We start from the raw sequence: 27,327 nt of genomic DNA, 5'->3' as shown, positions 1-27,327 counted from the left end.
TCGTTACTCACTCGTTATTTTTGTCGGCGTCGAAAGGTGCCCTGTTTGAAGACTATAAAAGATCGCTGATTTCTTAACAAGTCCTTTGAGGAAAACCTCGCTCCAGGAACAAATGAAAAGCTCCAGATTCTGGAGATAGAATGAAGCAGAGTCGAGGGGCAGCTCTGAAAGTATTAGGGACCCTGTATCTGAGCTCTGGCATCACGCTGGCACAGCAGTGTCGTTGCAGCGATGGGAGCTACGATGCAGCAGAACTGCAGCGGCTGGATCGCAGTGCTGGGCAGTGACCTTACACTCGCTGTTTCAGAGGATTTCAGATGTCCACGTGTACCTTCTTCCTCTTCAGACTGAGATAATGAGAGCTGAGACACATGATTACAAGATATTGTTGGAAGAAAAAGGTGACAAAGGTGGTCAGCATCCATATGAGGAGAGCATAACTTAAGACTCATCGCCTTAAAACTTACAACAGAAGGTTGACACGACAAAGATGAATTAAATTATCAACGTTAAGCAGACTAGATGATAATTACTCATTACTTCCCACAATACAGAATTCAGGAAGGCACTCAGGTGGTCATGCAATTGCTCAAAACCCATGAAAGAAAAGGGTTCCTTCCCTTTGGCAGCTCATCTTATACCAATATGTACTCAGTGATGCCTGCCCAGTACCTGTTTACTGCTGCTGATGAGCTGACTCCTCAACTAATAAAATGCAGCTGGAAAACATCTGGCTCACAAACTGTTATTGCAGCCTCAGAGCTTCGCTACTTTCAAACCTTTGTTCCTCCTTCTGACACCACAAAAAGTACCGCCCAGTTCTCGCATTGCTGGGAAGGGTTTATCTTGAAAGCTGAAAGTGCAAAACCATCTGAAATAAGTGGAAAACCAGCCATTTCTGTTCTTTCACCCCACCCCAGGCTCCTCGATCCCACCGTGGGCAGAGGGAGATGTGAACTCAGCCGCTACTGCAGCAGCAAGACTCGGTTTGCCTGTAATGAGGAAACTCTAATAGTCGCACCCAACCAAAACATGAGAACCGCCGTTAGGTCCCGATCTAATTATACCCTGACATAATTTGGCTGGAGTTGGCATTCACTAAAGAGACGTCAAAGTAAATGATTTCGCTCTATTATGCAGCGCTGGCCACGTTAATCCAGGGGAAATTCCTGGAGGAGATGAAAACATTTGTAATTCATTTTAGATGCTTTGCGAGCTCCTCAATGAGCAGAGGCTAATCCAACACTCCGATGCCTGAATTTTGGAGGCACCTGTCTTTCCTTATATCAAAAGCAATCATTTCCCCCATCTGAAAAGGAGACTGTGATCAGTTGCCATCGCAGCAAAGAGCTCCCAGTGCGTCACCCCCTCCGGGTCTCCCCATTGTCCCCGCGATGGCATGGGGACGCTATATTTAAGACTCCAGGATGGGCACTCAAACATGGGGAACATTCTTTTGGGGAGAGTCACTCTTAGTGTCATCACCAGGGGGAAGGAAGCGCTCCTTTGTCCTTTCTCTTTCACGAGGACAGGCTCCCACTGTAGGCTCCACAGGGTGAGTTGGGTTTATCTGTAAATAAACTACTGTTTATAGCCAGATTTTATAAGATCTTCATAGCAACACCAGTTATGTTGTGCGAGCGCTTTATTTGAATTGCACTTCAGTGATAACTGTGCTTCGTGATTGCTTTCAAGTGTCATTATTGCTTTTCCAGTGTTGTTCTTATGAAAATCCTGCTTCATGTTTTCTCACAAGACTCTGCTCTGCTTTACTGGTCTGCTTAGAAAAAAACCTTATACGTGGATTGAAAAGTGTAGATTTTAGCAGATCAGAACTCTATATCTTTACAATAAATATAGGATTATGAGCACTGAACATTTTCCAGGAAAAATTTAAAAAAACATTACATATCAAAATTTAACCTGGATCAGTAACTATTCAGAAAAATGGAAACAAAGGTCTGATAGTCAGTAATTACTCTGCAGCTGAAACAGCCCTGAAGTGAGCAGTATTCTATGAAATTATAGAGATATTTTTTCCCTAAAAGTCTTTTTCATCTTCTCTTTCTTCTATTTGCCAACATTTCTCTATTTCTTCTGAAGCTGATATATTAGTGTGATAATTCTGTATTTTCTGGGATATTTTGCATTTCTCAAGACAACTCTGCTTTTCCCCACAACTGTGGTTTTCTACGGACTGTACTATCGGTAAAACCTCAGGGGTTTGTATTCTTCATCATTTTAGGATTAGAAAGCAGTAAAACTAAAACGCAGGTGCAAAATTTGCCAAGGGAAAATTTGAATGACGGAACATGAGCTGGGGAAAGATTTACAAGTATGTTTGAACAAATATTATCCAGCAACGATTACACTTCCAAAGCTGTTTTTACAAAGTAACCTAAGCTCTTAGAAATTCAAAATCCCACCAGTTGAAAGACTGTGCTGTACGTTTCTGAATCAGTTGCAGGATAGAATGAGCTAAAGAGGGATACGCTGTTCAAATTTACTTTTGTTTAATGCCCACTCGTCAGTGCTTAAGCAGCACGGTGTTAATTATCAGAGAGGCTGCAGCACCAGGCTCGCCCTTCAGCAGTTGATGCAGGAGATGGGGGGACCCCAGAGCTGGAGTTTGCTCCCGTGTTTCTCCCTCTTCCTCCTTTCTCCATGATTTATGAAGCTTTTTTGAAGACCAAAGAAGAAACAGCTGATCTCTCAAAGGACTGGATAAAACATTATCCTCCTAAAGTATTGAACTGGAACTGTGTCAGCAGCCCAGATACACGCGTGGGAATACAGGCTGAACAAGCACTCGGTTTCAGCAACGGCGACCGGATTTTTGCACTTGGATTTTTGTTTTGGTCTTTGTTTTTGTAGTTGTCCTTTTAACAGTTAGTAGTCTGTAGTTAGTAGTTATTACTAGTTGTTGTTTGTAGTTGTCTTTTTGTAGTTAGTCTGTTCTGTAGCTGTTTTTTCCTCTCCTTGCAAGGAAATCTTGGCAATGCTCCTCTCTCCATCCCTCTGCGATGACTGGACCTCAGTCATTAGCAACATCTCCCCTCCCTTTAATCCTTCTCCCAGTTCCGTGCCAGGATTAAAAGTGGTCAAATAGTGAGTCCCCTTCTTATGCCATTAAAATACTCTCTCTCACGGTAGTAATGCTGGGTCCTACGAGGCATAACGGCCTGACATTCATACCCATAGTGCAGGCAAGCTTAACACTTGTTCTTATTTAACCAAAATTATGTGCTTTAAAACAACTACAAAAAAAGACCAAAATCCAACAGCACTTGGATTTTCCAGCTGCCCCGGACACCAAGCAATTCCTGCCCAGCAGCTGCTGTGTTTGGTTTGGCAGTGTGGCCTCATCCAACCCCCAGCACATCCAGGCAGGAGGACTTGGTGGGATCACAACCCGGGTGGGAGGTCATGGGCTGTTTGGCATCACAGCTGCCCCTGCAATATCATTTCCAGATGAAAACTCCGCTTATTTTCTAAACTTTTCCTCTGTATCTCACTATCTGATGTTCCATTCCTTATTTTGTCCCTGATGTCCCCCTGATCTCCCTTTTCAAGATGCTCCTCATTTGTCTTCAGGCTATATCAGGGGGCTGATCTCATGGAACTCCCTGGAAGAATATCCACCAGATTTAGAGCATAACATCAGTCCCAGGAAAATAAATCTACCCACAAAATGCTGCCAACCTACTGTTCTGTTACAGCTTCAGCTGCCTTTAAAGACTTACGAGTTTCTTCATCTGATTCCATTTTTCACAGAAGCATCACAAAACAAAGCCCTTTCACAGTGTGAACGCCAGAACGCAGTATTACATTAAATTTATTTCACAGCCCTTGAATGCCGAAGCAAAGCAAGGACTTAATAACTTAAAGAGATTCTGTTAAGGTGTCTTATTTGAAAGCCACTTGATGTTTTCTTCTATTCCAGCAAGAAAGTTCATTTTTGACTTCCCAGCATGGGAACCCGAACCTTGTTCCACCTCCGAGAGGAGGAGCAGAAGGAGGAGAGGCAGCAGAGCTTGCACATGAGCTCCACAACTAGGAAGAAGAAGTTCAAAACCAGGTAAGCCACAGAATTAGGAACAGGCTGAGCAAATCAGGTCCAGACAGGACTTTCTGCACATTGCCAGATTTGTTAAATTTTGAGTTATGGAATAATGGAACTTTGGATTCTTTTACATGCACCTGCCTCTGGAAGTGAGGAAGAAGAGACCTTCAGCCCTTCTGAGCTATCGATAGCAGCTGCCCTTGCCTTGACCTCCGAAATACCACAGTAAGTCAGAACTCACTGTAACTCAAACACAACCACTGTATGTAACATCACCTTTGTATACATGGGTCACAACTCGGTTCAACTCATTTTGTTGGAAGCAAAAAGAGCAGCTTCAATCAAGAGGTTCTTCCTGTCAAACAAAACCCACCAGAGCTCAACTAAAATGCAGGAAATGAAATTGCATCACCTTAATACCTGTGATAACGAGTAATATAGCCCTGCTCACAAGAGAAACCAGATTTCATAGGGATAAATGGAAAATACAATCAGATAAAGAAATTAATGGTAACAGATGGAACTTCCTCTCCTTGCAACGAAATCTTGGCAATGCTCCTGCCCTCCATCCCTCTGCGATGACTGGACCTCAGTCATTAGCAACATCTCCCCTCCCTTTAATCCTTCTCCCAGTTCCCTACTGGGATTAAAAGTGGTCAAATAGTGGGTCCCCTTCTTATGCCATTAAAATACTCTGTATCATAGTAGTAATGCCAAGTCCTATGAGGCATAACAGCCTGACATTCACACCCACAGTGCATGCAAGCTTAACACTTGTTCTGATTTAACCAAAAATATGTGCTTTAAAACAACTACAAAAAAGACCAAAGCAAAATCAAAGGCATTATCCTGACTTCTGCTGGGTTTTTTCACCCTCTGTTGCAGGGATTACAAGCTAAGAAGAGAAGCTTCCATCCTAGAGCTGGAACAGAGGGGGCAAAAGAGAGTTCGGTTTGGGAATGAGATGGAGAAGCTGGAAAAGGAGGTTATTAGGAACTGCAGGCTGCTGCGTGCCAGAGCCGACCGCAAGGCCCTTCGCAGAAAGGTCAGACAGACATCTCTGTTGGGAGAAAAATCACCAACAGGGTTAAAATTGCCAAGTTTAACCAGCATTCTGGAGAGGATTCCAAACCTAATCAGGTGTTAGGACAACCTCAAAGCCACTAGAAATAAGGACAAGGCCTTACATTCCTGCCACTGAGGCATTGTCACATGTCCCTTTTGTAAAAGAACTTGTGTAATTAGAACATAACCCCTTTCTATCGCCTTTATTTAGTGTCTCCTTGTCACAGGCTGTGGAGAAGGCACGCATGGAGAAGGAATACATGGAGCTGCGGTCGGGGCGAGCACCTATGTTCTGGATCCCGCTCAGAGTGCACGCGGTCTGGGAGCGGATGGAAGTGACCCTGGCGTGTACGGTCCTGGCGTCCCCACCGCCGCACGTTACCTGGTATGTTGGCCAACAGCCGTGACTCACGCTGCCCACGCTGTTAACAAGCTGTGTGCGTTTTGGGAAGCAAGCAGAGGAAAAACATCTGCGTCCTCCTAGAAAGAAGGAAGGGAGAGCTTCAGAAATCACAGAAAACACTTTCAATTCTCCAGTTCCACTGTTACAATCGGTAAAGATATTAAATATAGAGCGGACAGTCCTGTGCGGCTCCTCCGGGGACAGGACTGATATTCACAGAATCACAGAATCACACAGAATCCCAGAATGTCAGGGGTTGGAAGGGACCTGGAAAGCTCATCCAGTGCAATTCCCCACGGAGCAGGAACACCCAGCTGAGGTTCCACAGGAAGGTGTCCAGGCGGGTTTGAATGTCTGCAGAGAAGGAGACTCCACAACCTCCCTGGGCAGCCTGGGCCAGGCTCTGCCACCCTCACCAGGAACAAGTTTCTTTTCAAATTTAAGTGGAACCTTTTGTGTACCAGTTTGCACCCATTACCCCTTGTCCTATCACGTAGCCTTCCCTGGGTGCTGTCCTTCCTGCAGGTAAACTCGGGATTGAAGTCTCAGAAACCAGAATCTATCGCCAGCACTAAATCCCTGCACACCATCGAGGTCTGGCTACCTTGGACACCATGCAAGTTTTAACATTAAACTGCTCTCTCTTCTACAATTTGTAAAATACAAAGCAACTCTTTCATTTACTCAGCTTTGCGCATCTACCAGATCACAGGAGATGAAGCATTACATACTGGGCCTGACTGCAGCACTCACCATTAATACAAAGGGACTGAAATAAATGAAAGATCACCTCAAAAAACAATTTGCAAAGGGTGCTTTGATCAGTTTGTTAAAGCAATTGACCATCCCTCCCATGGAAGGTTCGAAGCATGCAAACATTTGGATTACTAATGACTTTGTAGGCAGCTAAGTCACTGCTGACAGAGCTCCTGATGTCCCGTGTCCTTCCGGAATTATGCAAAGAGAAAACGAACCTCCCCCAGATCCCAGCAAAAGGCATCTGCTCCAACTCCCTCACACAACCTGCAGAGCAGGGAGCGTAAACCGAGGAGATGAGCTGCCGCGGGCAGGCTGCAAGGAGCCCTGGTCAGCTCTGGCCATTGCGGAGACCTGGAGAACAGGGAATCGTGTCTGCTCCTCCGCTCTGTTATCTCTCTGTTGCGTTTGATATGGTTGATTTTAAAATAAAGCGTTAATTTTACCAGGTGATTTATCCATCCTTTCCTAAGCAGTTTCTTTGTGTTCCTTAGGTATAAAAACGGAGTCCGTATCGACCCTCGCCTAGCACCAGCAGGAAAATACAGGATAAAAAACAAGTTTGGGATGCTGACCCTGCACATCAGCAGGTAACGTGTGTGCTCTTGTCCGAGTTGTTTTTGCAGTTGAATAAGACCTGTTCTGAACCTCACAGTTTGTATATGCCAGACAAAAAAGGGAATTCTTCTGCAATCAGGCCCTGCTTGACTGCAGTGTGTTGTGTCTGAGCTAAACCTTTGCCATTAGGAAGCAATCTCAACAGCAGTTAGAGCCTTACTTATTACTTAGTTATTTTTGCTCTTGAATTTGTCATGTGAGGTTTGAACAATAACTGAAACCTAAAAAGGAGGGGAAATTGTCGTTTTCCAGATGCTCCATGGAAGATTCTGCTGAATACAGTGTGGAAGTGAAGAATCAATACGGCGAGGCTTACTCATTTGCTACAGTGCTTGTCAGGAGTAAGTAGTCCTTCGGTTTTAAACTTGCAAATTCTTTAGATTCTGCAAAATATTCTCAATGCTATACATCATATCATAGGAACATACAAGCACCTGGGAAAACAGAGAAAGACATGAGCGTTCTGTTAATAGGAGGGGAGAATTTCAGTTATTACTGAGGGGAAAGCACAGCTGGGTAAAATAATCCTTGGTTACCACTAACTAATATGTACATGGCTGATATAACCTTCACTTGCAAGCCTTGCCAGATTCCTAAATTCCCTTTACCCTAAAGCAGAAATACAGAAGAAGTTACCAGCTGTGCAAGGCTTCTCTTCTACAAAGGTTCTCATGGTATGTCCAGAACTCAGGAGCTGGGCCCTTGCCATAAACCAGAAGCAGCTGTCTGAAAAACACTCCATGGCAATAATCACATGCTCTTCCCAATTCCCATCAGAATCTCTAAGATCAGAGCAGGCAGGATGAGCGAACAAGAGCTGTGGTTTATCACCAAAAACCTTGGATGGGTCTGCTCTCTTCACCTCTAAGTGCCCGATTAAACTGTCCTTCATCAGGCCTAATTAGCATTTCAAACGCCTTGCTAACATTGTTCCTTGTGACTGGGCGAGAGGTTCACATTGTTCCTCCTCCCTTGACCCTGCCTAATGCCATCCCAGTAACATGATTCTTCCTTTTGCTATTTGCTTTTAACATTCTGAAAATAGAGACTACACCAAGGCCTTAATCCTGCCTCCACTGGAAACATTCCTGTCCCTGGGCGGGCGGGCGATGGCATCTCCTGTCCTGGCCCCGCGCTGTCTGGAACGCCCGCGATGCCCCAGCGGGGCCCGTGATGCACGGTTCCTGCACCAGAATCCACATTCACACTCCCCAAGACACCACAGAACCCCAGAATGTCAGGGGTTGGAAGGGACCTGGAAAGCTCATCCAGTGCAATCCCCCCATGGAGCAGGAACACCCAGCTGAGGTTCCACAGGAAGGTGTCCAGGCGGGTTTGAATGTCTGCACAGAAGGAGACTCCACAACCTCCCTGGGCAGCCTGGGCCAGGCTCTGCCACCCTCACCCCCAACAAGTTTCTTCTCCTCTTTCAGTGGAACCTCCTGTGTTCCAGTTTGCATCCATTGCCCCTTGTCCTGTCACTGGTTGTCACCCAGAAGAGCCTGGCTCCATCCTCCTGACACTCACCCTTTCCATATTGATCCCCATGAATGAGTCACCCCTCAGTCTCCTCCAGCTCCAGAGCCCCAGCTCCCTCAGCCTTTCCTCACACGGGAGATGCTCCACTCCCTTCAGCATCTTTGTTGCCCTGCGCTGGACTCTCTCCAGCAGTTCCCTGTCCTTCTGGAACTGAGGGGCCACAACTGGACACAATATTCCAGGTGTGGTCTCCCCAGGGCAGAGTAGAGGGGAAGGAACATCACCAAGGGACCTGGGATGAGGCTTTGCCTTTTGTGCTTTCCTATTTCTTTCCTCTTCAGCTACTAACCCTCAGTTCTCATGTCTGCTTATGAGCGAGCTCTGCTACTGCCGAGCTTCATTCATTACAAAAATGGGCACTATTTTATGTGTATTTCTTGTGGCTTATAAATGTAAGAAAGTATCTCAATTTCATCCTATATAAGTGCATCAATTCTTAGGTTCCAGCTCCAAATCACGTCATTTTGTGCTGCGATGCCAGCAGCAATCCCAGCCCAGGTCAGGTGAAGCGCTTAGAAGGTTCACATTAAAAGCTGCTTCGAGGGAAAACCACAGCTTGCTGAGCATCATTGTATGTTTTTGAGGGGAAGATGAACACTGGCATGAGATTTGCTGAATGTATTTTCTTCTTGTCCTATAGAATATTATGGGAAGGAGTCAGGATTCGATTCAGAAATATACAGAAGTAAGTCAATTCTTGTTATCATTATTTCTTTATAGCCTGAAGCAACTTGATTCTTTTTTTTCTGAGCTGTAGCTTTTCCTATTAGTGTGACTGCACCTGAAAAGTGCAAAGCTCAGGTACCACTCTAAACGTATGACAATAAAAATGCTACAAGGAGGAAGGCTCTGGAAAGTCTCTTTATCACGCTGAATTTTACTCTTTTTTCATAGGATCCCTTAAGGCCAGAGAGGCAGATTTTGCTTTTCCACTGAAGCCCTTATTTTCAAGAGAAAAGGAGCCTTTCACCCTCTCCTGTTACTTCTCTTCTGATTTACTTGAACACCAACGAGACATTACCTGGTTCAGAGATGGTTTGTATGCAATAGATAAGTTTCTATACATATACCTATATGAACACACCATTTGAATTCATAGATGTGATCTAATGTCCACAGAAGAGAATTAGGATTACAGAATCACAGAATCGGCTGGGTTGGAGAAGACCTCAGAGATCATCCAGTCCAACCCTTGGTCCAACTCCAGTCCGTTCACCAGATCATGGCACTCAGTGCCATGGCCAATCTCAGTTTAAAAACCTCCAGGGCCGGTGAGTCCAGCACCTCCCTGGGCAGCCATTCCAATGCTGACCACTCTCTCTGCACAGAATTGCTTTCTCATCTCCAGCCTCAATTTCCCCTGGCAGAGTCGAAGCCCCTGCCCCCTTGTCCTATTGCTGACTGCCTGGGAGAAGAGCCCAATCCCCCCTGGCTGGAACTGCCCTTCAGGTCGTTCTAGAGAGTGCTGAGCTCACCTCTAAGCCTCCTCTTCTCCAGACTGAACAAGCCCAGCTCCCTCAGCCTCTCCCCATAGGGCTTGTGTTCAAGTCCCTTCCCCAGTCTTGTTGCTCTTCTCTGGACCCGCTCCAGCCCTTCAATCTCTTTCCTGAGCTGAGGGGCCCAGAACTGAACACAACACTCCAGGTGTGGCCTCCCCAATGCAGAGCACAGGGGAAGGATCACTGCCCTTGTCCTGCTGACCACGCTGGTTTGGATACAGGACAGGACACCATTGGCCTTCTTGGCCACCTGGGCACACTGTTGGCTCATGTTGAACTTCCTGTCCATTAGTCCCCCCAGGTCCCTTTCTGCCTGACTGCTCTCCAGCCACTCTGTGCCAGCCTGGAGCGCTGCAGGGGGTTGTTGTGGCCAAAGTGCAGGACTCAGCACTTGGCCTTGTTGAACTTCATCCCATTGGATGTTATCACTTAATTTGTATGTTTTCCTCATTTGTAAAATGTTTTGGAGGAAATTACTTCGTCCTGAGTTCTTTACTCCTCCCTGTGCTTCCCAGGTGAGTTGCTGCAGAGCTCTGAATGTCGGGAACTGAAGTACCAAGACCAGGAGGCTTCTCTGACGGTGTCATGCGCTTACAAAGAAGACGAGGGATTCTACACCATCCGCGTCCCCTCGCTGGATGGATATAAAGAGCAGACCACTTATGTGTTCGTTAGAGGTATACGCAGGATTCTGTCTTACTTAGAACAAAAGCTGCTTTCCTAATACTTTGGCCTAAAGAAATTCACAACTTTGTGCACAAAATAACATCTCCCAATTGTATGGATACAATTATCAAAATGTCCAAATCTAATTTTCAGTAGCGATTAAGGCAGTAGAAAATACGACTTGTATTACTGGGAAGTAGGCCCTTTACACACTGAAAATGAAGCTATTGAGTGAAAATTTTGGTAGAGAGAAGATAAAAACCCAAACCACTTGGTGTTTCTCTAGATGCCGCAGCAGAAACAGCTGGTGCACCTGGAGCCCCACTCAGCGTGAAATGCCACGATGTAAATAAAGACTGTTTGATGCTGTCTTGGGTAGCACCCAGTGACAACGGAGGCAGTCCCATCCTGGGATACTACATCGAAAGGTATGTATGTTAAAAAAACCTCATTATTGTGTTGTGGAAAAACCATGAAGGGACTCTACGGGCTGTGTTTTATTTCAGGTGTGTTGCTGGGTCCGAGGATTGGGTCCCGTGCAATGAGAAGCCCGTAAAAACCTGCAGATACCCCGTCGTGGGCCTCGCTGAAGGACAGACGTACCAGTTCCGAGTAAAAGCTGTCAATAAAAACGGCATCAGTCACCCTTCAAAAACCAGTGATGCCGTTACAACATACGATCCCAGCAAGGACAAGAGAGTGACAGGTTTGTACTAAAACCAGGAAAATGTGCTCCTTAAGCACCATATGAGGCTGCAGGTAAAACTGAACGCAGTTTGTCAGGATTCTCCTCATTCGCACAAATATCATCGCAACACACTGCCATGCCCTGCCTTTGCTGAACCCGGCCTAATGCGATTCTGGATGGAAAAAGATCAAAATACCAGTTATGACATTTTGTTGTATGTGTGATGAAATGTATACAGTTATCCATATAACGAAATGACACAGTTGCGGGCTCTTTTTTGACAAGCACCTTCTCTTGGTGGCTAACATTGCCCTGTTTGACATTACAGTTATTCCATACGACGAAGGCAGGACGATAGAAATTTTCCAGGATGACCTGGAAGGTAAGTGTGAGTTTATACTGAGCCATTCCCTCAGATAGAACCAACTACCATACAACAGTGAGATCTGGAATAACGTGACCCCGGACAAAACACACTTGGGAAAATATATGGTGAAACATCACGGTAAGCTCCATAAGGAGCTGAATCTATCCTAAACAGCACAGCCTTTTACAATAATTTTGGTTTGCCTGCATGCTCGCAAAGGGTTTAAGTCTCCTCCTTTATACTGAAGAACCTTACTTTACAGTGGGAAAACATATTCCATTTTAAAACAACTCTTTTTCCTGCCACATCACAGCTGTAACAGCCTATTCTGACTTCCCATAGGACATATTAAAATTCCCTTGCCACCCACCAATGTTCATGCAAGTGAGGTCAGAGAAGATTACGTGGCTTTAGCCTGGGATGAACCAGATCCAAGAGGCAGAGAGCCGCTGCATTATTACGTGGAAAAGGTAAGAAAATAATATCACGTAGAAGGGAAACTGCAGAACAGAGTAATTGATTTTTCAGCACAAGCCAGGCTGTTCATTGTGTTGGCAACTGGAGAACTACAGCCCCAAAAACGGGTCATCCAGCCCCTCTCCAGCTCCTCGGTTTACCTGAGCTGTGGTCCTGACTCTGGACACCAACTCAAGCGGTAATGATTAACAAAGAATAAACAAGTAAGTTTTACACCCCAGAACAGGAGAAGAGTTTTAGCAGGAAGACTCTCCCTGCTCTATGGACCCTTAAGTGTGGAAAAGCTGTGAAGAACTGCACAGTCGTTCACTTTCCTGTTCCCCAATAATCATTTTGCTGGTTAATTAGTATCGTCTACCAATCTCCTTTCGCACATACTCCTTTCCCACCTGCTGGACCATTCCTGCTGCAAAGGGGCCCTCGGTTGCCAAGGAAGAAAAGCTTGGGTATATCAACAAGAAATACATCATTTACATTTTCAGTTTGCGTTTTGTTTGTTTGGGTTGTTTTATAAAAACTACTTTCATTAAAGACCAGCCTTGTTATTGCTCAGGAGGGTTTTAAGCTTGACTTACAACATGAGTTGTAAATCATCACCTTTTTCGTTACAGACGATTGTAGGCAGCAACTGCTGGCAAATGGTTAATCTGGATACGCCAGCTAATTCCCCAAGATTTGCACTCTTTGATCTCGTTAAAGGAAAATCGTACTGTTTCCGTGTGCGATCTGTTAACAAGTATGGAATCAGTGAGCCGTCCCTGCCCAGCGAGCCCATAACTGCTGGAGCAACACTGGGTAATTATTTCATTAATATGCTCTATACTAATGATATGGAAAAGGAGATGTACTATGAAAGTAATGTGTGGGTTCCCCCATCCCCCCTTTCCTTTAAACTTCATGGTATATGATCGCACAGCAGTTGCTTTGATGCCAGGAAATCTCTTAAAGCCTTAAATCCTTGTTTAATTACTTTGCAGTTGGTCAGTGCAGTGTAAATCTAGCCGAGCAACGCTGGGGGAATTAAATTTAATAAAATAAGAAACAGTTGAAGCCTGTACTTAATCCAAGCATGCATCCAACACTGTGTAAGAGAGAGGTTACTCAGATCAGTGCTGCCGAAGCCGCCTGTTTCTGAGGGTTTCACAGAGAACTGCAGATTTGTTGTTTTCTTCCCAGACTGAGCTGACAACACTAAGAGACGCAAAAGCTCATGTTCCCATTATGCAGAAAGATTAGCACTTTTTCTTTTATTTTTTTTTAATATTCCCCCGTATTAAAGCTGCCCTTGTGTTATTTTTTCGCATGAGGGAAGTGGGTCCTGTTTCATAATGGAGTTACATGAGATTTATCAGATGAGTCTCATTTCTCCCCTGCTTCAGAGAAGGTTCAGTAGGTGTTCCTCTGTATAAATCAATGGGCTGTAAGGGAGAGACGAGATATGGCAAACCCCCAAAATACAGGCTGCAGACTGGGACAATGTTCATGGGATTTTGCCATGAACAAAGGTGAATGGAAAAGGTGACTAAATCAAACAGGCCAACTCATTTAGAATATTTTCTTCCTCACAAATTTTAAACCGCCCTACTTTGCTCTGTTTTTTTCTTTTCTCAGCTACTCTGCCTCCACCATCTCAGGTTTTAGCTTTCAGAGACACCAAGACATCTGTTGTTTTGCAATGGGACAAGTTAAAGGATGGTCTGGAGCCTCTCGGCTACTACATCTATTGTCGGGAGACGGGGACAGAAGAATGGGAAACTGTCAATAACAAGCCCGTGACATGTAACGAGTGAGTTCAGCTCTTACACTCGCTGAGAGAAGACAGGGTGCCAACGCAGATTCTTCTGTTCATGGCTGGAGTCGTATTTCAGATAAAAAAAGAACTTCACGGCACAGCCGGGTTTGCACACACACAAACCCCACGGCCTCTTGTAGAACTAAGTGTTGCTCAGACTCTTGGTTTTGCATCCCAAGCCGGACTGACAGCAAAGTCTGGGTGTATCTCAGAGACTCGGGCTCTGCAGAAGGTACCAGCAGAACCACATTCCCCTTATTCACTCTCTTTCCAGTACAGTAAACTGGTGTCACTCACATATGATTTAGAAAACCTCTCTAGCTGTGGGGGTCACACGTCAAACAGAAAAAGCCCATTAAAAAGTCCTATTTATTCTACCGACAATGCCAGCCCGCGGTGTGACACCTCTCTATCTGATCTGGACCTACTGGATGATTTATTGGTGGCCATTTTATGTGATATAGTACACTTTGATTTCTAATGGCAACTAATGATTTTGTAAGTAACAATGCCTTATTAAAATGTATCGCTGTCTGTTCAAAAGCCTGTTTACCTGTACTTTGAACAGTCAAACACAAAGTTATTAATTCGCTCTCCTAGATTTACTGTTCCTGGGCTGCAGCCTGGAAAAGAATATGTGTTTTGTGTGAAATCTGTCAGTGAGGCGGGACTAAGTGAGAGCTCACCAGAAACAGACCCTATCGTTGTCAGGCCGGCTATTGGTAAGTAGTAACCTATACGCACACATACACACAAAAATTAGATCCCTTAAAAATGTATCTATCACGTATAGCTGTTATTGCATGTAGTGGTAATAATGTTGAGCAGGCAAGCAAAGTAAAGCAACAGGGAACTGATTTTCTTGCACCCTGAAGCTTCTGCCATCAATTATACTTGTCAAGGGTGGACAGAGTTAATTAGGATTTTGGCTTAGCAGTGTGTTCCATTTTCAGTATTCATTTAGCACTGGTACAAGTGACCATTTTATACCAATTATGCTGGTATCTTGCAATCAGCATTGCAAATTTCTCCAGGGCAATTACAAAATCCTCCCAACCACATCAGCCAGTATCTAACCCTCCATTGTCTCCGTTTCATTGACGCGCTGCTTCTGTCCTTTTTATCAGACAAATCATAAAGTAACATGCAAGAAACATCCTGAGACACATCCGTGAGTTTTCTTCTGACTTCCAAATGAGAATCTGGTCATTTTCAAATACTATTACACTGCAAAAGTGGTACCAGGGGGCCTTAACACAAACCAAATCACATCTGCTGTGAGCAAACGTATTTCCTCAGCCCAGTTTACCCCGTACCTACACCTCTCTTCCTGATCCCCAGATCCCAAATCCACACTGAACAATAAATACCGTGTTTTCTCTCTCCTTTTGCAGCGTGTCCATCGGCACCGCACGGGTTTGTTCTTCTCAGCTGCGGGAAGACCGACATGACCATCGGCTGGAAACCCCCGAAGCGCAAGGGAGGAGCAAAGATTCTGGGTTATTTCCTCGATCAGCACGATCCGTCTGAACCAGACTGGCATGAAGTCAATATTCAGCCAATTCCTCAACGTGTTTACACGGTACTCAGTTCAGATATTATACCGTCCTTCTTTAAGCATAGCTATAGCAGGGTTGAGCTGTTTCTCCTCTACTTCCCCTCAGCCTAAACTCTCTTCCCACTCTCACAAGACCAAGACCCTGCAGGGCTGTACTATTAATAATAATCTGCTTGCATTTCTGAACCCAAAGGTCAGCAACCTGGAGGAAGGTCACCTGTATGAATTCCGGGCCTGTGCCATGAACGCAGCTGGTGTCGGGGAAGTATCTGAACCCAGCGACTTGTTCAAATGTGAGGAATGGACAATGCCAGAACCAGGTACCTCTCCTGTAAAAACAGCCAGAAATATATTACCAGGTATACCAGTTATCTGCTCGCTCCTCTGTGAATCCAAGAGACTTCTGAATACTATAGGTCCGTACAAGGGTAGCTGCCAGTATAGAAAAGCACACGAACTCTCCTACGGAAGCTCGATTCAGATGTAGTCTATTATTCCTGCATTGCACAGATATGGCACCCAGGTATTTTTAGCATTTCCAGACAATGAAGAACCTGTATTGAATATCTCAACATCTTTGTACATTACACCAAAGCCAATAACATTAAACCAGCTGACACACACTTTCTTCTAAACCCACCTCTACAGTTAATGAGCACAGAAAGCATCCCCTGGGGACCCACTATTCACTTGTTACCTGAAAACTCGCTGGTTTCTGATCTCGGACTCAACATTGCATTTTTGAACACCATTGTTTGACAGCTGACCCTTCTCCAAACAGGCCCCCCTTACGACGTGAGGTGCAGTGAAGTGAGAGACTCGTCCCTGCAGCTGCGCTGGGAAGCACCGCGGTACATGGGAGCCGGTCCCATTACAGGGTATTACGTGGAAATGTGTGAAGAAGGCTCAGAGGAATGGAAACAAATAACCCAGCGGCCCATAGCCACCACCCACATGAAGGTCTGTACATGCACCTGGTATCCAAGTGTTGCTTCTCATTCAGTCTGATGTTAATTAATTCATTGTTTCCCGCAGGTTTCAGGTCTGGAGACAGGGAAATGCTACATTTTCCGAGTAAAAGCGCTGAACAAGGCTGGAACTGGACCTCCCTCGCTGCCCTCGGATCCTGTGGTGGCTAAAACCAAACCCGGTACGAAATTCAAAGTGATGGGATTGTGCAAGTCAGTAAATATCGTGATGATTCTGGTAAAAAAAATACTTTACAAAACATCAGCTGCACGTTTCATAGCAAGCAAGAACCTCAGTCGAAACAAAGATGAGCAAATCAAACTGCCAATGAATTTACTTCATCTGTACACTGGCTTTTTTTTTCCTTTTTCCATTATTTTCTGAGTTTGATGCCCAGAAGCTGAGCCCTGATCTCTTGTGGTAAAGAATGTTTAGCGGGTTGTTTTTTTAATCATACAGGCACAAATGAAATTGAACTTGGGGTCGATGAAGAAGGTTTCATTTACATGGCTTTCGAAGCTCCTGAAAAGAATGATTCCTCTGAATTTATCTGGTCCAAGGACTACGAAGGACCACCAGACGCTGACAGAGTTCAGATTGAAGAGAAAGGCAATAAGTGAGTAGATAATGTACACTGAGAAGATTAATAAAGAACACAATAACCACTGAGAAAAATGTGAAGCCAAATGTTTCCCTCTCCTCTCAACACGCAGCTAAAATCCATGTACACTATTGAACTTCCGCAAATCTCTGTCCCTGACTCTCAGCTCTGGTGTCTGTGAAATGGGACATTCAGCGCAGGGTTCAGGTCACAAAAGTGAAGCATCGGCCATCATATTGCTGATGTTTTTGCCTTGCTCCCCAGTGTCACACATAAGTACTATATTTGATATCCCAGGTGTATCAAATATATTGCATTCTGTTACAGAAAGCATATATTTGAGGAAAATATAATTTTTCTTCTTATTTTTATTTCTAAGATCTAAGCTTATACTGAAAGACCCATCAGAAAAGGATCTGGGTGTATATTCGGTGGAGGTCACAGATGTAGATGACGACATCTCTGCCAGCTGCACTTTAACAAAAGAAGGTAAAAACTAGTAATTGAGAAGAACAAAAATCTAATGTGCTAGAATTTTCTAATATTGGATGTTTAGAGGAAAGTTCCTTGTAGAGGAATAGTAAGTGATGATGATCGTGGCATCGTTAGGAAGATGTTTCCCATTCATTGAAGGCTCAAGGGCAGTTTCTTTTACAGGCCCCTAAGGAAAGATTCCATTCTCCAGGAAGGTCATTTTTTCCATCACAGTTCAGATTTCACACACAGCTACATCACAATGATTTAAAACTTATTTAACGCGTTTATTGAATTGATACAACCAACATTTTATTCAGCCATAAGTAAGAATTATCTTCACAACCTTTCCTAGTCCTCCCCGCTACTGTTTTGTACTTATTTATCTTCTTCACACAAATAAAGCTCATGAACAAATTAAATTAAATTAACAAAATCAGTTTGCTCTGGCCTAACTGTACTAATCTACATGACTTGTTATTCTTTGCATTTCAGATCTGGACAAGTTATTGAAACGTAGCCACGAAATCAGGAACCCATGTAAGTTAAAGCAGTGAGAAGTCACTGTCACACATCCGGACTTAACAGAATCCCAGAATGTCAGGGGTTGGAAGGGACCTGGAAAGCTCATCCAGTGCAATCCCCCCATGGAGCAGGAACACCCAGCTGAGGTTCCACAGGAAGGGGTCCAGGCGGGTTTGAATGTCTGCAGAGAAGGAGACTCCACAACCTCCCTGGGCAGCCTGCGCCAGCGTTCTGTCACCCTTACTGAGAAGAAGTTTCTTCTCAAATTTAAGTGGAACCTCCTGTGTTCCAGTTTGTACCCATTACCCCTTGTCCTATCATTGGTTGTCACCCAGAAGAGCCTGGCTCCATCCTCCTGACACTCCCCCTTTATATATCTGTAAACATTAATGAGGTCACCCCTCAGTCTCCTCTTCTTCAAGCTCCAGAGCCCCAGCTCCCTCAGCCTTTCCTCACACGGGAGATGCTCCACTCCCTTCAGCATCTTGGTGGCTGCGCTGGACTCTCTCCAGCAGTTCCCCGTCCTTCTGGAACTGAGGGGCCACAACTGGACACAATATTCCAGGTGTGGTCTCCCCAGGGCAGAGCAGAGGGGCAGGAGAACCTCTCTGACCTACTGACCAACCCCCTCTAATCCACCCCAGGTACCATTGGCTTCCTGGCCACACGGGCCCAGTGCTCATGGTCACCCTGCTGTCCCCAGGACCCCCAGGTCCCTTTCCCCTACACTGCTCTCTAATAGCTCATTCCCCAACTTATACTGGAACCTGGGGTTGTTCCTGCCCAGATTCAAGAATCTATACTTGACCTTGTTCTATTTCATTACATTTTTCTCTGCCCAGCTCTCCAGCCTGTCCAGGTCTCTGGATGGCAGCACAGCTTCCAGTGTCAGCCACTCCTCCCAGCCTGGTGTCATCAGCAAACTTGCTGACAGTCACTCTATTCCCTCGTCCAAATCATTGATAAATACATTGAATAATACCGACCCCAGTACTGACCCTTGGGGCACTGCACTAGATCCAGGCCCCAACTGGACTCCGCCCCATTGACCACGACTCTCTGGCTTCTTCCCTTCAGCCAGTTCGCAGTTCACCTCACTTCGAAAGGGGAACCCTGACATAACCCTGTGGTTTGCCTGTGAATCCCCCTCCGTGGTTGTCTCTGTTTTCCAGTGATCAAGCTGATATCTGGCTGGAACATCGACGTTCTGGAGAAAGGAGAAGTGCGGCTGTGGCTGGAGGTTGAGAAGCTGTCACCGAACGCAGAGCTGCGTTTAACCTTCAATGACAAGGAGCTGACAAGTACTCCCGTACGTTCTGGTTTGGTTTGAATTCTGACTTACTTTCCCCCTGCTGAACAGGGAGATGGAGCAAATGGGTACGTTCCTGTTTTGATGTGTGTTTTTGGAAGACTCTCAGGCTCGGTTTTCCCTACAGAAAGCCAAACCAATTCTTAAGTCCTAGTACTGAGCCAGGCTGCAGCACTGACACCATTAGTTCAAGCCAGTGCAATATTCCCCTGTGCCATGGCCAGCAAAACCTTCAGTGGTGACACTCAGAGAATGTCGCCTCCCTATGCAGCTTCCCTATTTTCCACCTCCCCCGAGATGTTCTGCTGACCATCCTTCCCTTTTCTAAGGGAATTTTCTGACAACAAACCTCAACCACGTGTAATTCAGCTGATACTAGAAACACCCCTGCGCAGGTCTGAGAGCTTTCTCTTGGATGAATGAAATCAACTCATTTAAATGGATGCTAAAGCTATAAGCTTTCCACCTTGTCTCTTTGACTTAAATGCAGATAAACCTCATGAATTCTAAGAGCAGATGAAAGTCATTTACTTCTCAGTCTGAAGCACTGCAAATAAAACCGCATCATGTGTTGCAGTGCACTCCAACCCTCTGACACATTAAAAAAATGTTTTAGCCTCTTCCTTGTCTTCCCCTATCAAGTTAATATTATAACATTTAAAAAGTATTTGGAATGACAGGACCAGAGGGGAGAACAGTTGAGAATGAAGAGCAAGATCAATCATTGGCCTGTCAGTTGAATGCAGTGGAGCGATGCCAAGACAACAAAAAGAACAGACAGAACTAAGGGAGAGGACTAGGCCAAAGAATTTCAGAGCTGTTATTGCCATGTTGGGGATTTTTAAAGCAACGCGTAGCAAACTTACTGAAGGCTTCATCTGTTTTAAGAACTGCCTTTTCCACACTGGAGAACTGACACAGTTATGCACGACTACAAAGTGTTTGTCAAGCTCTTTGTAATGATAATATTTGCTTAGAGCAAACAAGGCAGTAAGGCATAATGACAGTATTTATGGTTTGGCATCTGGCAGGTTTCAGGGTGTAGGTAGAAAAGGTTCAGCCATGCTTGCTTCATCTCAATAGAGTGGCAATATTACTCATCACTGCCCAAGTATGCAATTACATGCCATAGATGGGTTATTAAGTGGAACAGTTCTATTATACTACAAATCATAGAGTTTCTGGTAAGCTGCAACGTCTAGAATATCCAACAAGAAAGAATGTTTTGTGTTACGTGGTTTTAACAGAAACATCTTCCCAGAGAAAAGTTCTTTTGTAAGCAATTCTACTGTACCTACTTACACAAAAAAATAACAGATGAACCCTAGAATATAGAATATTAGAGAGCACTGGCTTCATTAGTGAGTCCTGTCAGACGAGGGCAGTATAAAAGGATTCATATAGAACAGGACTGTAGCATCTGAGTGTTGCTGAAGACGCTGTGCCAGGATCAGGCCTTGAAACTGCTCTGCTGTGAAAAAAAAATGATTCAGTTTCTCGTATTTGCTTTGTTTTACACAGACACATAAAATAAACTTTGTCAAAGGAAAAGGTCTCGTGGAACTGATAATCCAGAATTTCTGCGATGACGATAAAGGGACGTACACAGCCCAGCTGCAAGACGGAAAAGCTAAGAATCAATTCACCCTCGTTCTTGCGGATGAATGTAAGTGGAAATTCAGGATCAAATATAGACTGCCGTGCCCAGTGGAAAGTTTTCTAGGCACTTCAGGCTCCAAAGTATGTCTGACAGCTATAACGGCACACTGAGAATGGGGAGAACAAATATTTATTCTATCACACATTAAAGTCCAGAGCTCACGGAAGAAATTATCTGAATTTCTCTTTAACATAAATTGAAGCTTTTGATCTTATAAATAGGGTCTTGGATTATAAAAATGGTCTAAGGCAAAAGATCCAGTGGAATGCTTAGGGTTTTTTTCCAAATGTTTTACATATTATCTTGCTATGGCAAACTGTCTGTGGGTGATACTATTGTGGGTGTCTATTCTAGGCCACCAGATCAGGGTGAGAAAGTTGATGAGGCCTCTACAGATAGCTGAGAGCAGCCTCACAGTCACAGGCCCTGGTTGTGGTGGGGGATTTTAACTTCCCTGATGTTTGTTGGAAGGACGACTCGGCCAGCAGCCACAGTCTGGGAGGTTCCTCCAGTGCCTTGATGATAACTTTGTGATGCCAAGGGTGGAGGAGCCGACTAGAAGAGGTGCACTGCTGGACCTCATCCTCGCTAACAAGGAGGGGCTGGTTGAAGCGGTAAAGGTTGAGGGCTGCCTTGGTTGCAGCAACCATGAGACGGTGGAGTTCAGGATCTCCTGTGGCAGGAGCAGGATAGCAAGCAGAATTGCAACCCTGGATTTCAGCAAGGCAAACTTTGGCCTTTTCAGGCCATTGCTGGGGGAAATGCCATGGGCAAGGCTGCTTGAAGGGAAAGGGGCCCAAGAGAGTTGGTCAGTGTTCAGGGACTGTTTCTACTGGGCACAAGATCAGAGCATCCGACACGTAGGAAGTCAAGGAAGGGAGCCAGGAGACCTGTGTGGTTAAACAGGGAACTGCTGGGTATGTTCAAGTGGAAGAGGAGAGTTTAAAGATCATGGAAGTAGGGGCTGGCCACTTGGGGAAAATACAAGGCTGTTGTCAGAGGGTGTAGGGAGGCAACTAGGAAAGGAACAGACACTTTATGGAGAGATTCAGCACACATTGAGTTCAGGATACAGAATCAGTTTGATGAATTGTGCTCTAGAAGTGCCCATTTTTCTTTACTGACAATGAAGGAAGTAGAGATTACTAAAATTACATGTGGATGTCTACAACCGAGGTAAATTTTATGTTCTCTGACTTCAGTGTTTCTTACTTTTTAAACATCTTAATGTCAGCATTTCTAGCCTAACTTTTTTGCATAGTCAAAATTCCTGTTTTATTTCCTAAATGCATAATGGTTAAGTCTTCAAAGACCTTTTTGTTTTAACTAAACAAATACCAGGTTCTGAGCAACCAGTAGAATGAAAGAATGACAGTACTAAGATGTTCAGGGTTCTTAGTAGGTACCAGAGGTAACTGATGCACCAGAGATGTTGTACAAACAAGTATCACAGCTCTAACGATAACGCCTTTCGCGATCAGTAATTTCTGACGTGTTACACTGAGAAACAGCTGGGGGTTTTTTGACTTTGACTGTTGCTGTCCCCACAGGTTTTGCTAAAGTTGCAGAGGAGGCTGCTGCAAAACGGAGAGAATGGAAGAAAAAGCAGGGTAAGATCAGCTGAAGGTTTATGACTCGCCACAACGATGCCGAGAGGAAGGCAAAACCACAGCAAAGCTCTTGCACTGCTGGGAGTCAGCACTAGATGGAGGCATTTCCGTAGGTAACACTTGAGAGCTGCGGCAACGCTTTGCAGAAGACATTTCTTTTCTTTTATAGGTCCACATTTCATAGAGAATTTGAAATGGAAGGTTACTGAGAACTGTGAAGTGCTCCTTACCTGCAAGGTACACAGAGCCATAGGATGCAACTACACAGTCCAAGTTCTTTTAGCATTACATTTTAGATGTAAATTTTTAGGGAAGGGTATGAACAGTGCTCAGCCAAATGCTTATTTGCAGACCAACGAGAGTTAAGAGCCAGTATACCTTCGAGAGACATTTTAATAAAGAAGTTTCTAAGATTCTGCAGCAATTCTCTAACACAACCTAGGCATTCAGAAATAAAATGCATTTGGAACCCTGACTTCTAAATGTTGACTTTCAACAGGCAACAAACCTGAGAAAGGACACCAGCTTCCAATGGTTCTTCAATAAGAAAGCCCGAGCAGGTGGTGTGTTCGATCCACAGACTGGGATAGGAACGCTTTGTATCAAGAAGGTGAAAAACATTAAACAGCTCAGAGGCTTTGATGATGACATGAAAATGCAAAAAAATACAGGTTGATCTTATTAATATTCCATCTGTGCTTTGGGCAGCACCCACTTAATGAAAGAGATTGAACAGACACTGGGAGGGGGGCAGGGGGCACGTGTGTTTGGTTTTGTGTTGTTTTTAAATAAATATTGCATATGTACATATGTATTTGGTAGATAACCAAAGCAGATGAGGGCCAATACAAAGCAGTTGTTTCAGATGACCGAGGCGAGGACTACACCCAACTTGATCTCACAAAGGGAGGTAAGAGAACCTTGTATCAGCTAATAACACATATTCACACCCCTGCCTGGGATGCATTTTGGATTTAAAACCAAATTTAATACCTCTCTGCCACATTGTTAATTACCATAGGACCTATTACAGCAATTAAAACTCATGTACAAAGTTACTGGCCAATTCTAGGCTGAATTACAACAACAGAACAGTTGTTAAAGACAACATTCTGCTTCCCAAGATCAAATCCTATCCTGACGTCTGGAACCTATCACTTAAACCTGACACAGAAATCTGCTTTCCGTGAGGCAGTCTGTTCCACACATTGAGTGCTAAGAAAGATAGAAGCATCTAAATTTAGTAAAAAATGCCCAGCATCTAAAAATAAGTGAGTCAGTGGCAAAAACTCCACTTCCAGTAAGCTTTGAAATAGAAAAAGATGACAGATTTACTACTAGATATAAAACATCCTAAATATAAGAAAATTAAGTGGGTAGATGTGATTTGCTAAATATTATAGACACTTAAATCTTTATGTCTTGGCAGCCTTTGAAGACCTTCTGAAGGAGCTGTGTCGGCTCAGTGGTACGTCATTGTCCCCCCACTGACACCGTAATAATGAAGGCGATAAGTGGACACCCCGAGCAGAGCAAACTGCTCATGAGCTGTCCCTGGGTTTGGATCAAGGGGTCAATATTTAGCACCCCAAATATGATACCATCTATTTACTGTTCCTTTCGTGTTAGAAGCACCTTCAAACTGTCAAGGATGGTCAGTAAATAAACCCAGGGACATAAAACCCTTCGCACTTACGAACCAGCTCTGTGACCTTTACGTGCCAGTGGCCTGCTGCTTGGCACAGCACTTGTTGGGGGAATTTGGGCAGGTTTCACTATTTCTGTCCATGAGACGTGTATTCCAGACCCAAGTCTCTACAAGAGATGTTGACATTTTTCTCCCGGTTGCTGCCTAAAAGACCCAGGGTCTTAAGGAGGTAGAATACCATCCAGCTTTCAGCCACATTCTCCAGAACAAAATGTTGCTTGGGATTTTTGGTTGTATAACATGTAAAATTCTGCATCCTTGAACGTCCTCCTCAATTTCAGTCTTTTCATTACACCATTAGCTCTTTCTGCTACACCTCTGAAAATTCAGCCTACTGAAGAAGGCATCAAGATCTACACGGATGTGAAGTACTACTCAGACTACATGAAAACAACCTGGTATCACAAGTGAGTTCCCAGAAGATGTTTGTGAGGCTTCCAATCCCTAACATTCTGTGATTCCGTGAGTTTGTAGAGCTCTGGCATCCTGCCTGAAAGCACAGCCAGATGCCCCATGAGACTTTCAGAAGTCACTGAGCACACAACTCTCCATGAAACCAACAGCGAGGTCCTGACTCCCACTGGTTATTCTAACCAGCATAGGTCTAAAAAAAGTTAGCATTCTAATTTACACGGCTCTGCTAAATGCTATGGAAATTATATCATTTGTTTACTTAGGGAGAAAAAACTGGAAAGCCGTGATCGACTGAAAGCTGGAAGCACAATGAATCAGATCTGGCTTCACATCTTGAACCCAACAGATGCAGATAAGGGAAAATACACCCTGGAGTTATTTGATGGGAACAAGTCTTACAAACTGTCAACTGACTTGTCTGGACAAGGTAAGCTGAGTCACACAATGATGCCATAGGAATGAGAGGTACCTGAGCTGCTTTCCAAGATTAAATCTACTAAGTCAAATAAAATAAATGGCAACTTTCCCTAAAACAATTCCATTCCTTGCAGCCTTTGAAGACGCCCTGGCTGAGCACAGAAGGCTAAAGTAAGTTCCTGCCTGAATATTTTCACAGCTAAATCTATTTGAGTGTCACATGCTTTATTGAGAATACAATGCCTAATAAATAAAACCACTATAATTTTCTCTCACTTTCAGGGAAGCAGCAATAGCAGAAAAGTGTAAGTAAATTGATTTCCTTCTTTCTGTGAAATGCAGCCAAGCGGTACCCTGGTAAGTAAAACTGAGAGGTCATGTTTATTCATTCCCAGGTCGTGCCAGGGTTGTTCAAGGTCTGCCAGATGTTGCCACCATCATGGAGGACAAGGTAACATTGAGTAACTGTTTGTGTAACTGGCCCTTGCACAGACATAGAAGAATAATTGATGGGGAGAAAACCACTTGTTTTCACCTCCTGGATGTTCCCAGGAGTTTTTCTGAGCTACTGCAGTTGCCCAAGGTGTGAAGTGGCTCCCTCCACGATACCTGGATTGGCCACTATATCGGTGGTGCTTTCAAACCCGCACGTGCTGCTGCACAGAGGTGCTCCCTGCAGCACAGAACCTCTCGTTTTGCAGGGCGCGGATGTTACTGCTTCCTAGGTCTAGCCAGATCCTTTCTGTTGTCGTCCCATTTCACAGGATTCGACTAAGGCCTTTAAGTGCTGGACCTGATTTTCCCATCATATAAACTTGCTGCTTACACTTCTGAATCACGTTCCCCTTTACTGGTACACAGGCAGAATAAAAATCCTGTGAAGTAACCGCAAATTCCTATTTAACTGTCACTTCACAGTGTAGCTATAAAAAGACAGTAACGCAAGTCTGAGTCAGGCCCAGTGAATTCAGTCACGTTCATCTTGCTTATACTGGAGGATATCCAGAAAAGGAGCGGACAGTCCTGGAATCTCCCCTACTGAAAATCTAAGAGAATTTCCAAAGTGTTTTATTACCAAGGTTGTGAAAGTGACCCCAAAGTCATTAATTTAAGAACTTTCTAGTTCCATAGCAGCTGCAAGAAACAGCAATGAAATTTAATTAAGGCCCACCATTCGCTTGGAGCCACGAACTAGACAATCAATTCAATGGCATTGTAAAGCAGCAACTTTTCAAATAATCACTTTAAACACCAATCACCTTTCAGGAATCACTCTTACTTTGTAAAACAAAGATATCAGAGAAAAATGTTGGTTACTTGATGAATACAACAGAGTCAATTAGTTCATATCAGATTGGAACAAAGTTGTTATAGATAAGCAACCCCTGTGGATTTTTACTGATATTGATTTCTATTTTTCTTAATTTCTCATCAACTGAATTTCCTTGCTCATTTATATCTTCATAATCCATTTCTGCTATCTGTTTCACAACAGACCCTGTGTTTAACTTGCTGTGTCTCTGGAGAACCTTACCCAGAAATCACTTGGTTCAAAAATGAGAAAGTTATCGTCTTTAAAGATCGCTACAAAATGGATGTGAAGGGGACAGTTGTCACAATTACCATAGAGAAAGTCTGCAACGAAGACACAGGAAAATACAGCATCTATGTCAAGAATAAGTACGGTTCTGAAACAGGGCAGGTCACTATCAGTGTCTATAAGCACGGAGAGATACCAACAGGAATGGAAGAGTAAGTCCCATGTGGGATGACAATGAAAAAGCCTAAATGAATTAGTCAAGTACGTCTCATTGAATTTAAAAGGAATTTCACTCCTACGGATTCCTTTCTATGTCTCTGCCTTAAAATCCAGGCTCATGTCTCGATTTTTTTCTGGTAATATTTTAGTATTTTTATTTTGGTAGTTGTTAGAAAACAATTCCCGCGTGCGTGTACACATGCACCTTCACCTTACAGAGAAACTCTTTCCTAGTAAACCTGTGTGGGAAACGCCAAAGGATTCACATACAAGAACCAGGCTTCCACTGGAGTTTTTCTGTAGTATATCACTATGTATTACTGATTATCTAGTAGCTGACGTATGCGTTTGTGTGTGTATTATTAAACTTATACCCTTGGTGACACCTCA

The 27,327-nt window shown here is 44.1% G+C and overlaps 1 protein-coding gene across 1 annotated transcript; it reads left to right on the top strand.

Annotated features, from left to right (window-relative positions):
• The first annotated feature begins 1,321 nt into the window (after window positions 1-1,321).
• Window positions 1,322-27,327, top strand: MYOM3 (myomesin 3). Its single transcript, XM_065856925.2, has 37 exons — window positions 1,322-1,555; window positions 3,944-4,078; window positions 4,214-4,288; window positions 4,949-5,108; window positions 5,356-5,513; window positions 6,782-6,877; window positions 7,158-7,246; window positions 9,085-9,129; window positions 9,339-9,479; window positions 10,459-10,620; window positions 10,896-11,037; window positions 11,116-11,315; window positions 11,626-11,679; window positions 12,007-12,134; window positions 12,753-12,936; window positions 13,753-13,927; window positions 14,534-14,655; window positions 15,328-15,515; window positions 15,685-15,811; window positions 16,273-16,451; window positions 16,527-16,641; window positions 16,920-17,076; window positions 17,441-17,550; window positions 18,031-18,075; window positions 19,233-19,369; window positions 20,891-21,035; window positions 22,580-22,639; window positions 22,809-22,876; window positions 23,139-23,249; window positions 23,462-23,549; window positions 24,069-24,107; window positions 24,649-24,754; window positions 25,025-25,188; window positions 25,313-25,349; window positions 25,461-25,483; window positions 25,574-25,629; window positions 26,674-27,327. Exons 2-37 carry the CDS (start codon window positions 3,972-3,974, stop codon window positions 26,932-26,934), a joined length of 4,254 nt encoding a protein of 1,417 aa, XP_065712997.1. The 5' UTR covers window positions 1,322-1,555; window positions 3,944-3,971; the 3' UTR covers window positions 26,935-27,327.

The sequence above is a fragment of the Patagioenas fasciata genome, chromosome 25, assembly GCF_037038585.1.
Source record: "Patagioenas fasciata isolate bPatFas1 chromosome 25, bPatFas1.hap1, whole genome shotgun sequence".
Classification (NCBI taxonomy): domain Eukaryota; kingdom Metazoa; phylum Chordata; class Aves; order Columbiformes; family Columbidae; genus Patagioenas; species Patagioenas fasciata.
The sequence above is the reverse complement of the archived record's forward strand: the minus strand, read 5'-3'. Positions and strand labels throughout refer to the sequence as shown.

Bases quoted from the DNA above. Each gene is read 5' to 3' on its own strand.
- MYOM3 (XM_065856925.2), top strand. From the start codon at position 3,972: ATGGGAACCCGAACCTTGTTCCACCTCCGAGAGGAGGAGCAGAAGGAG. The intron at 4,289-4,948 runs GTAAGTCAGAAC...CCTCTGTTGCAG, and splicing joins TTGACCTCCGAAATACCACA to GGATTACAAGCTAAGAAGAG. The intron at 5,109-5,355 runs GTCAGACAGACA...TCCTTGTCACAG, and splicing joins GCAAGGCCCTTCGCAGAAAG to GCTGTGGAGAAGGCACGCAT.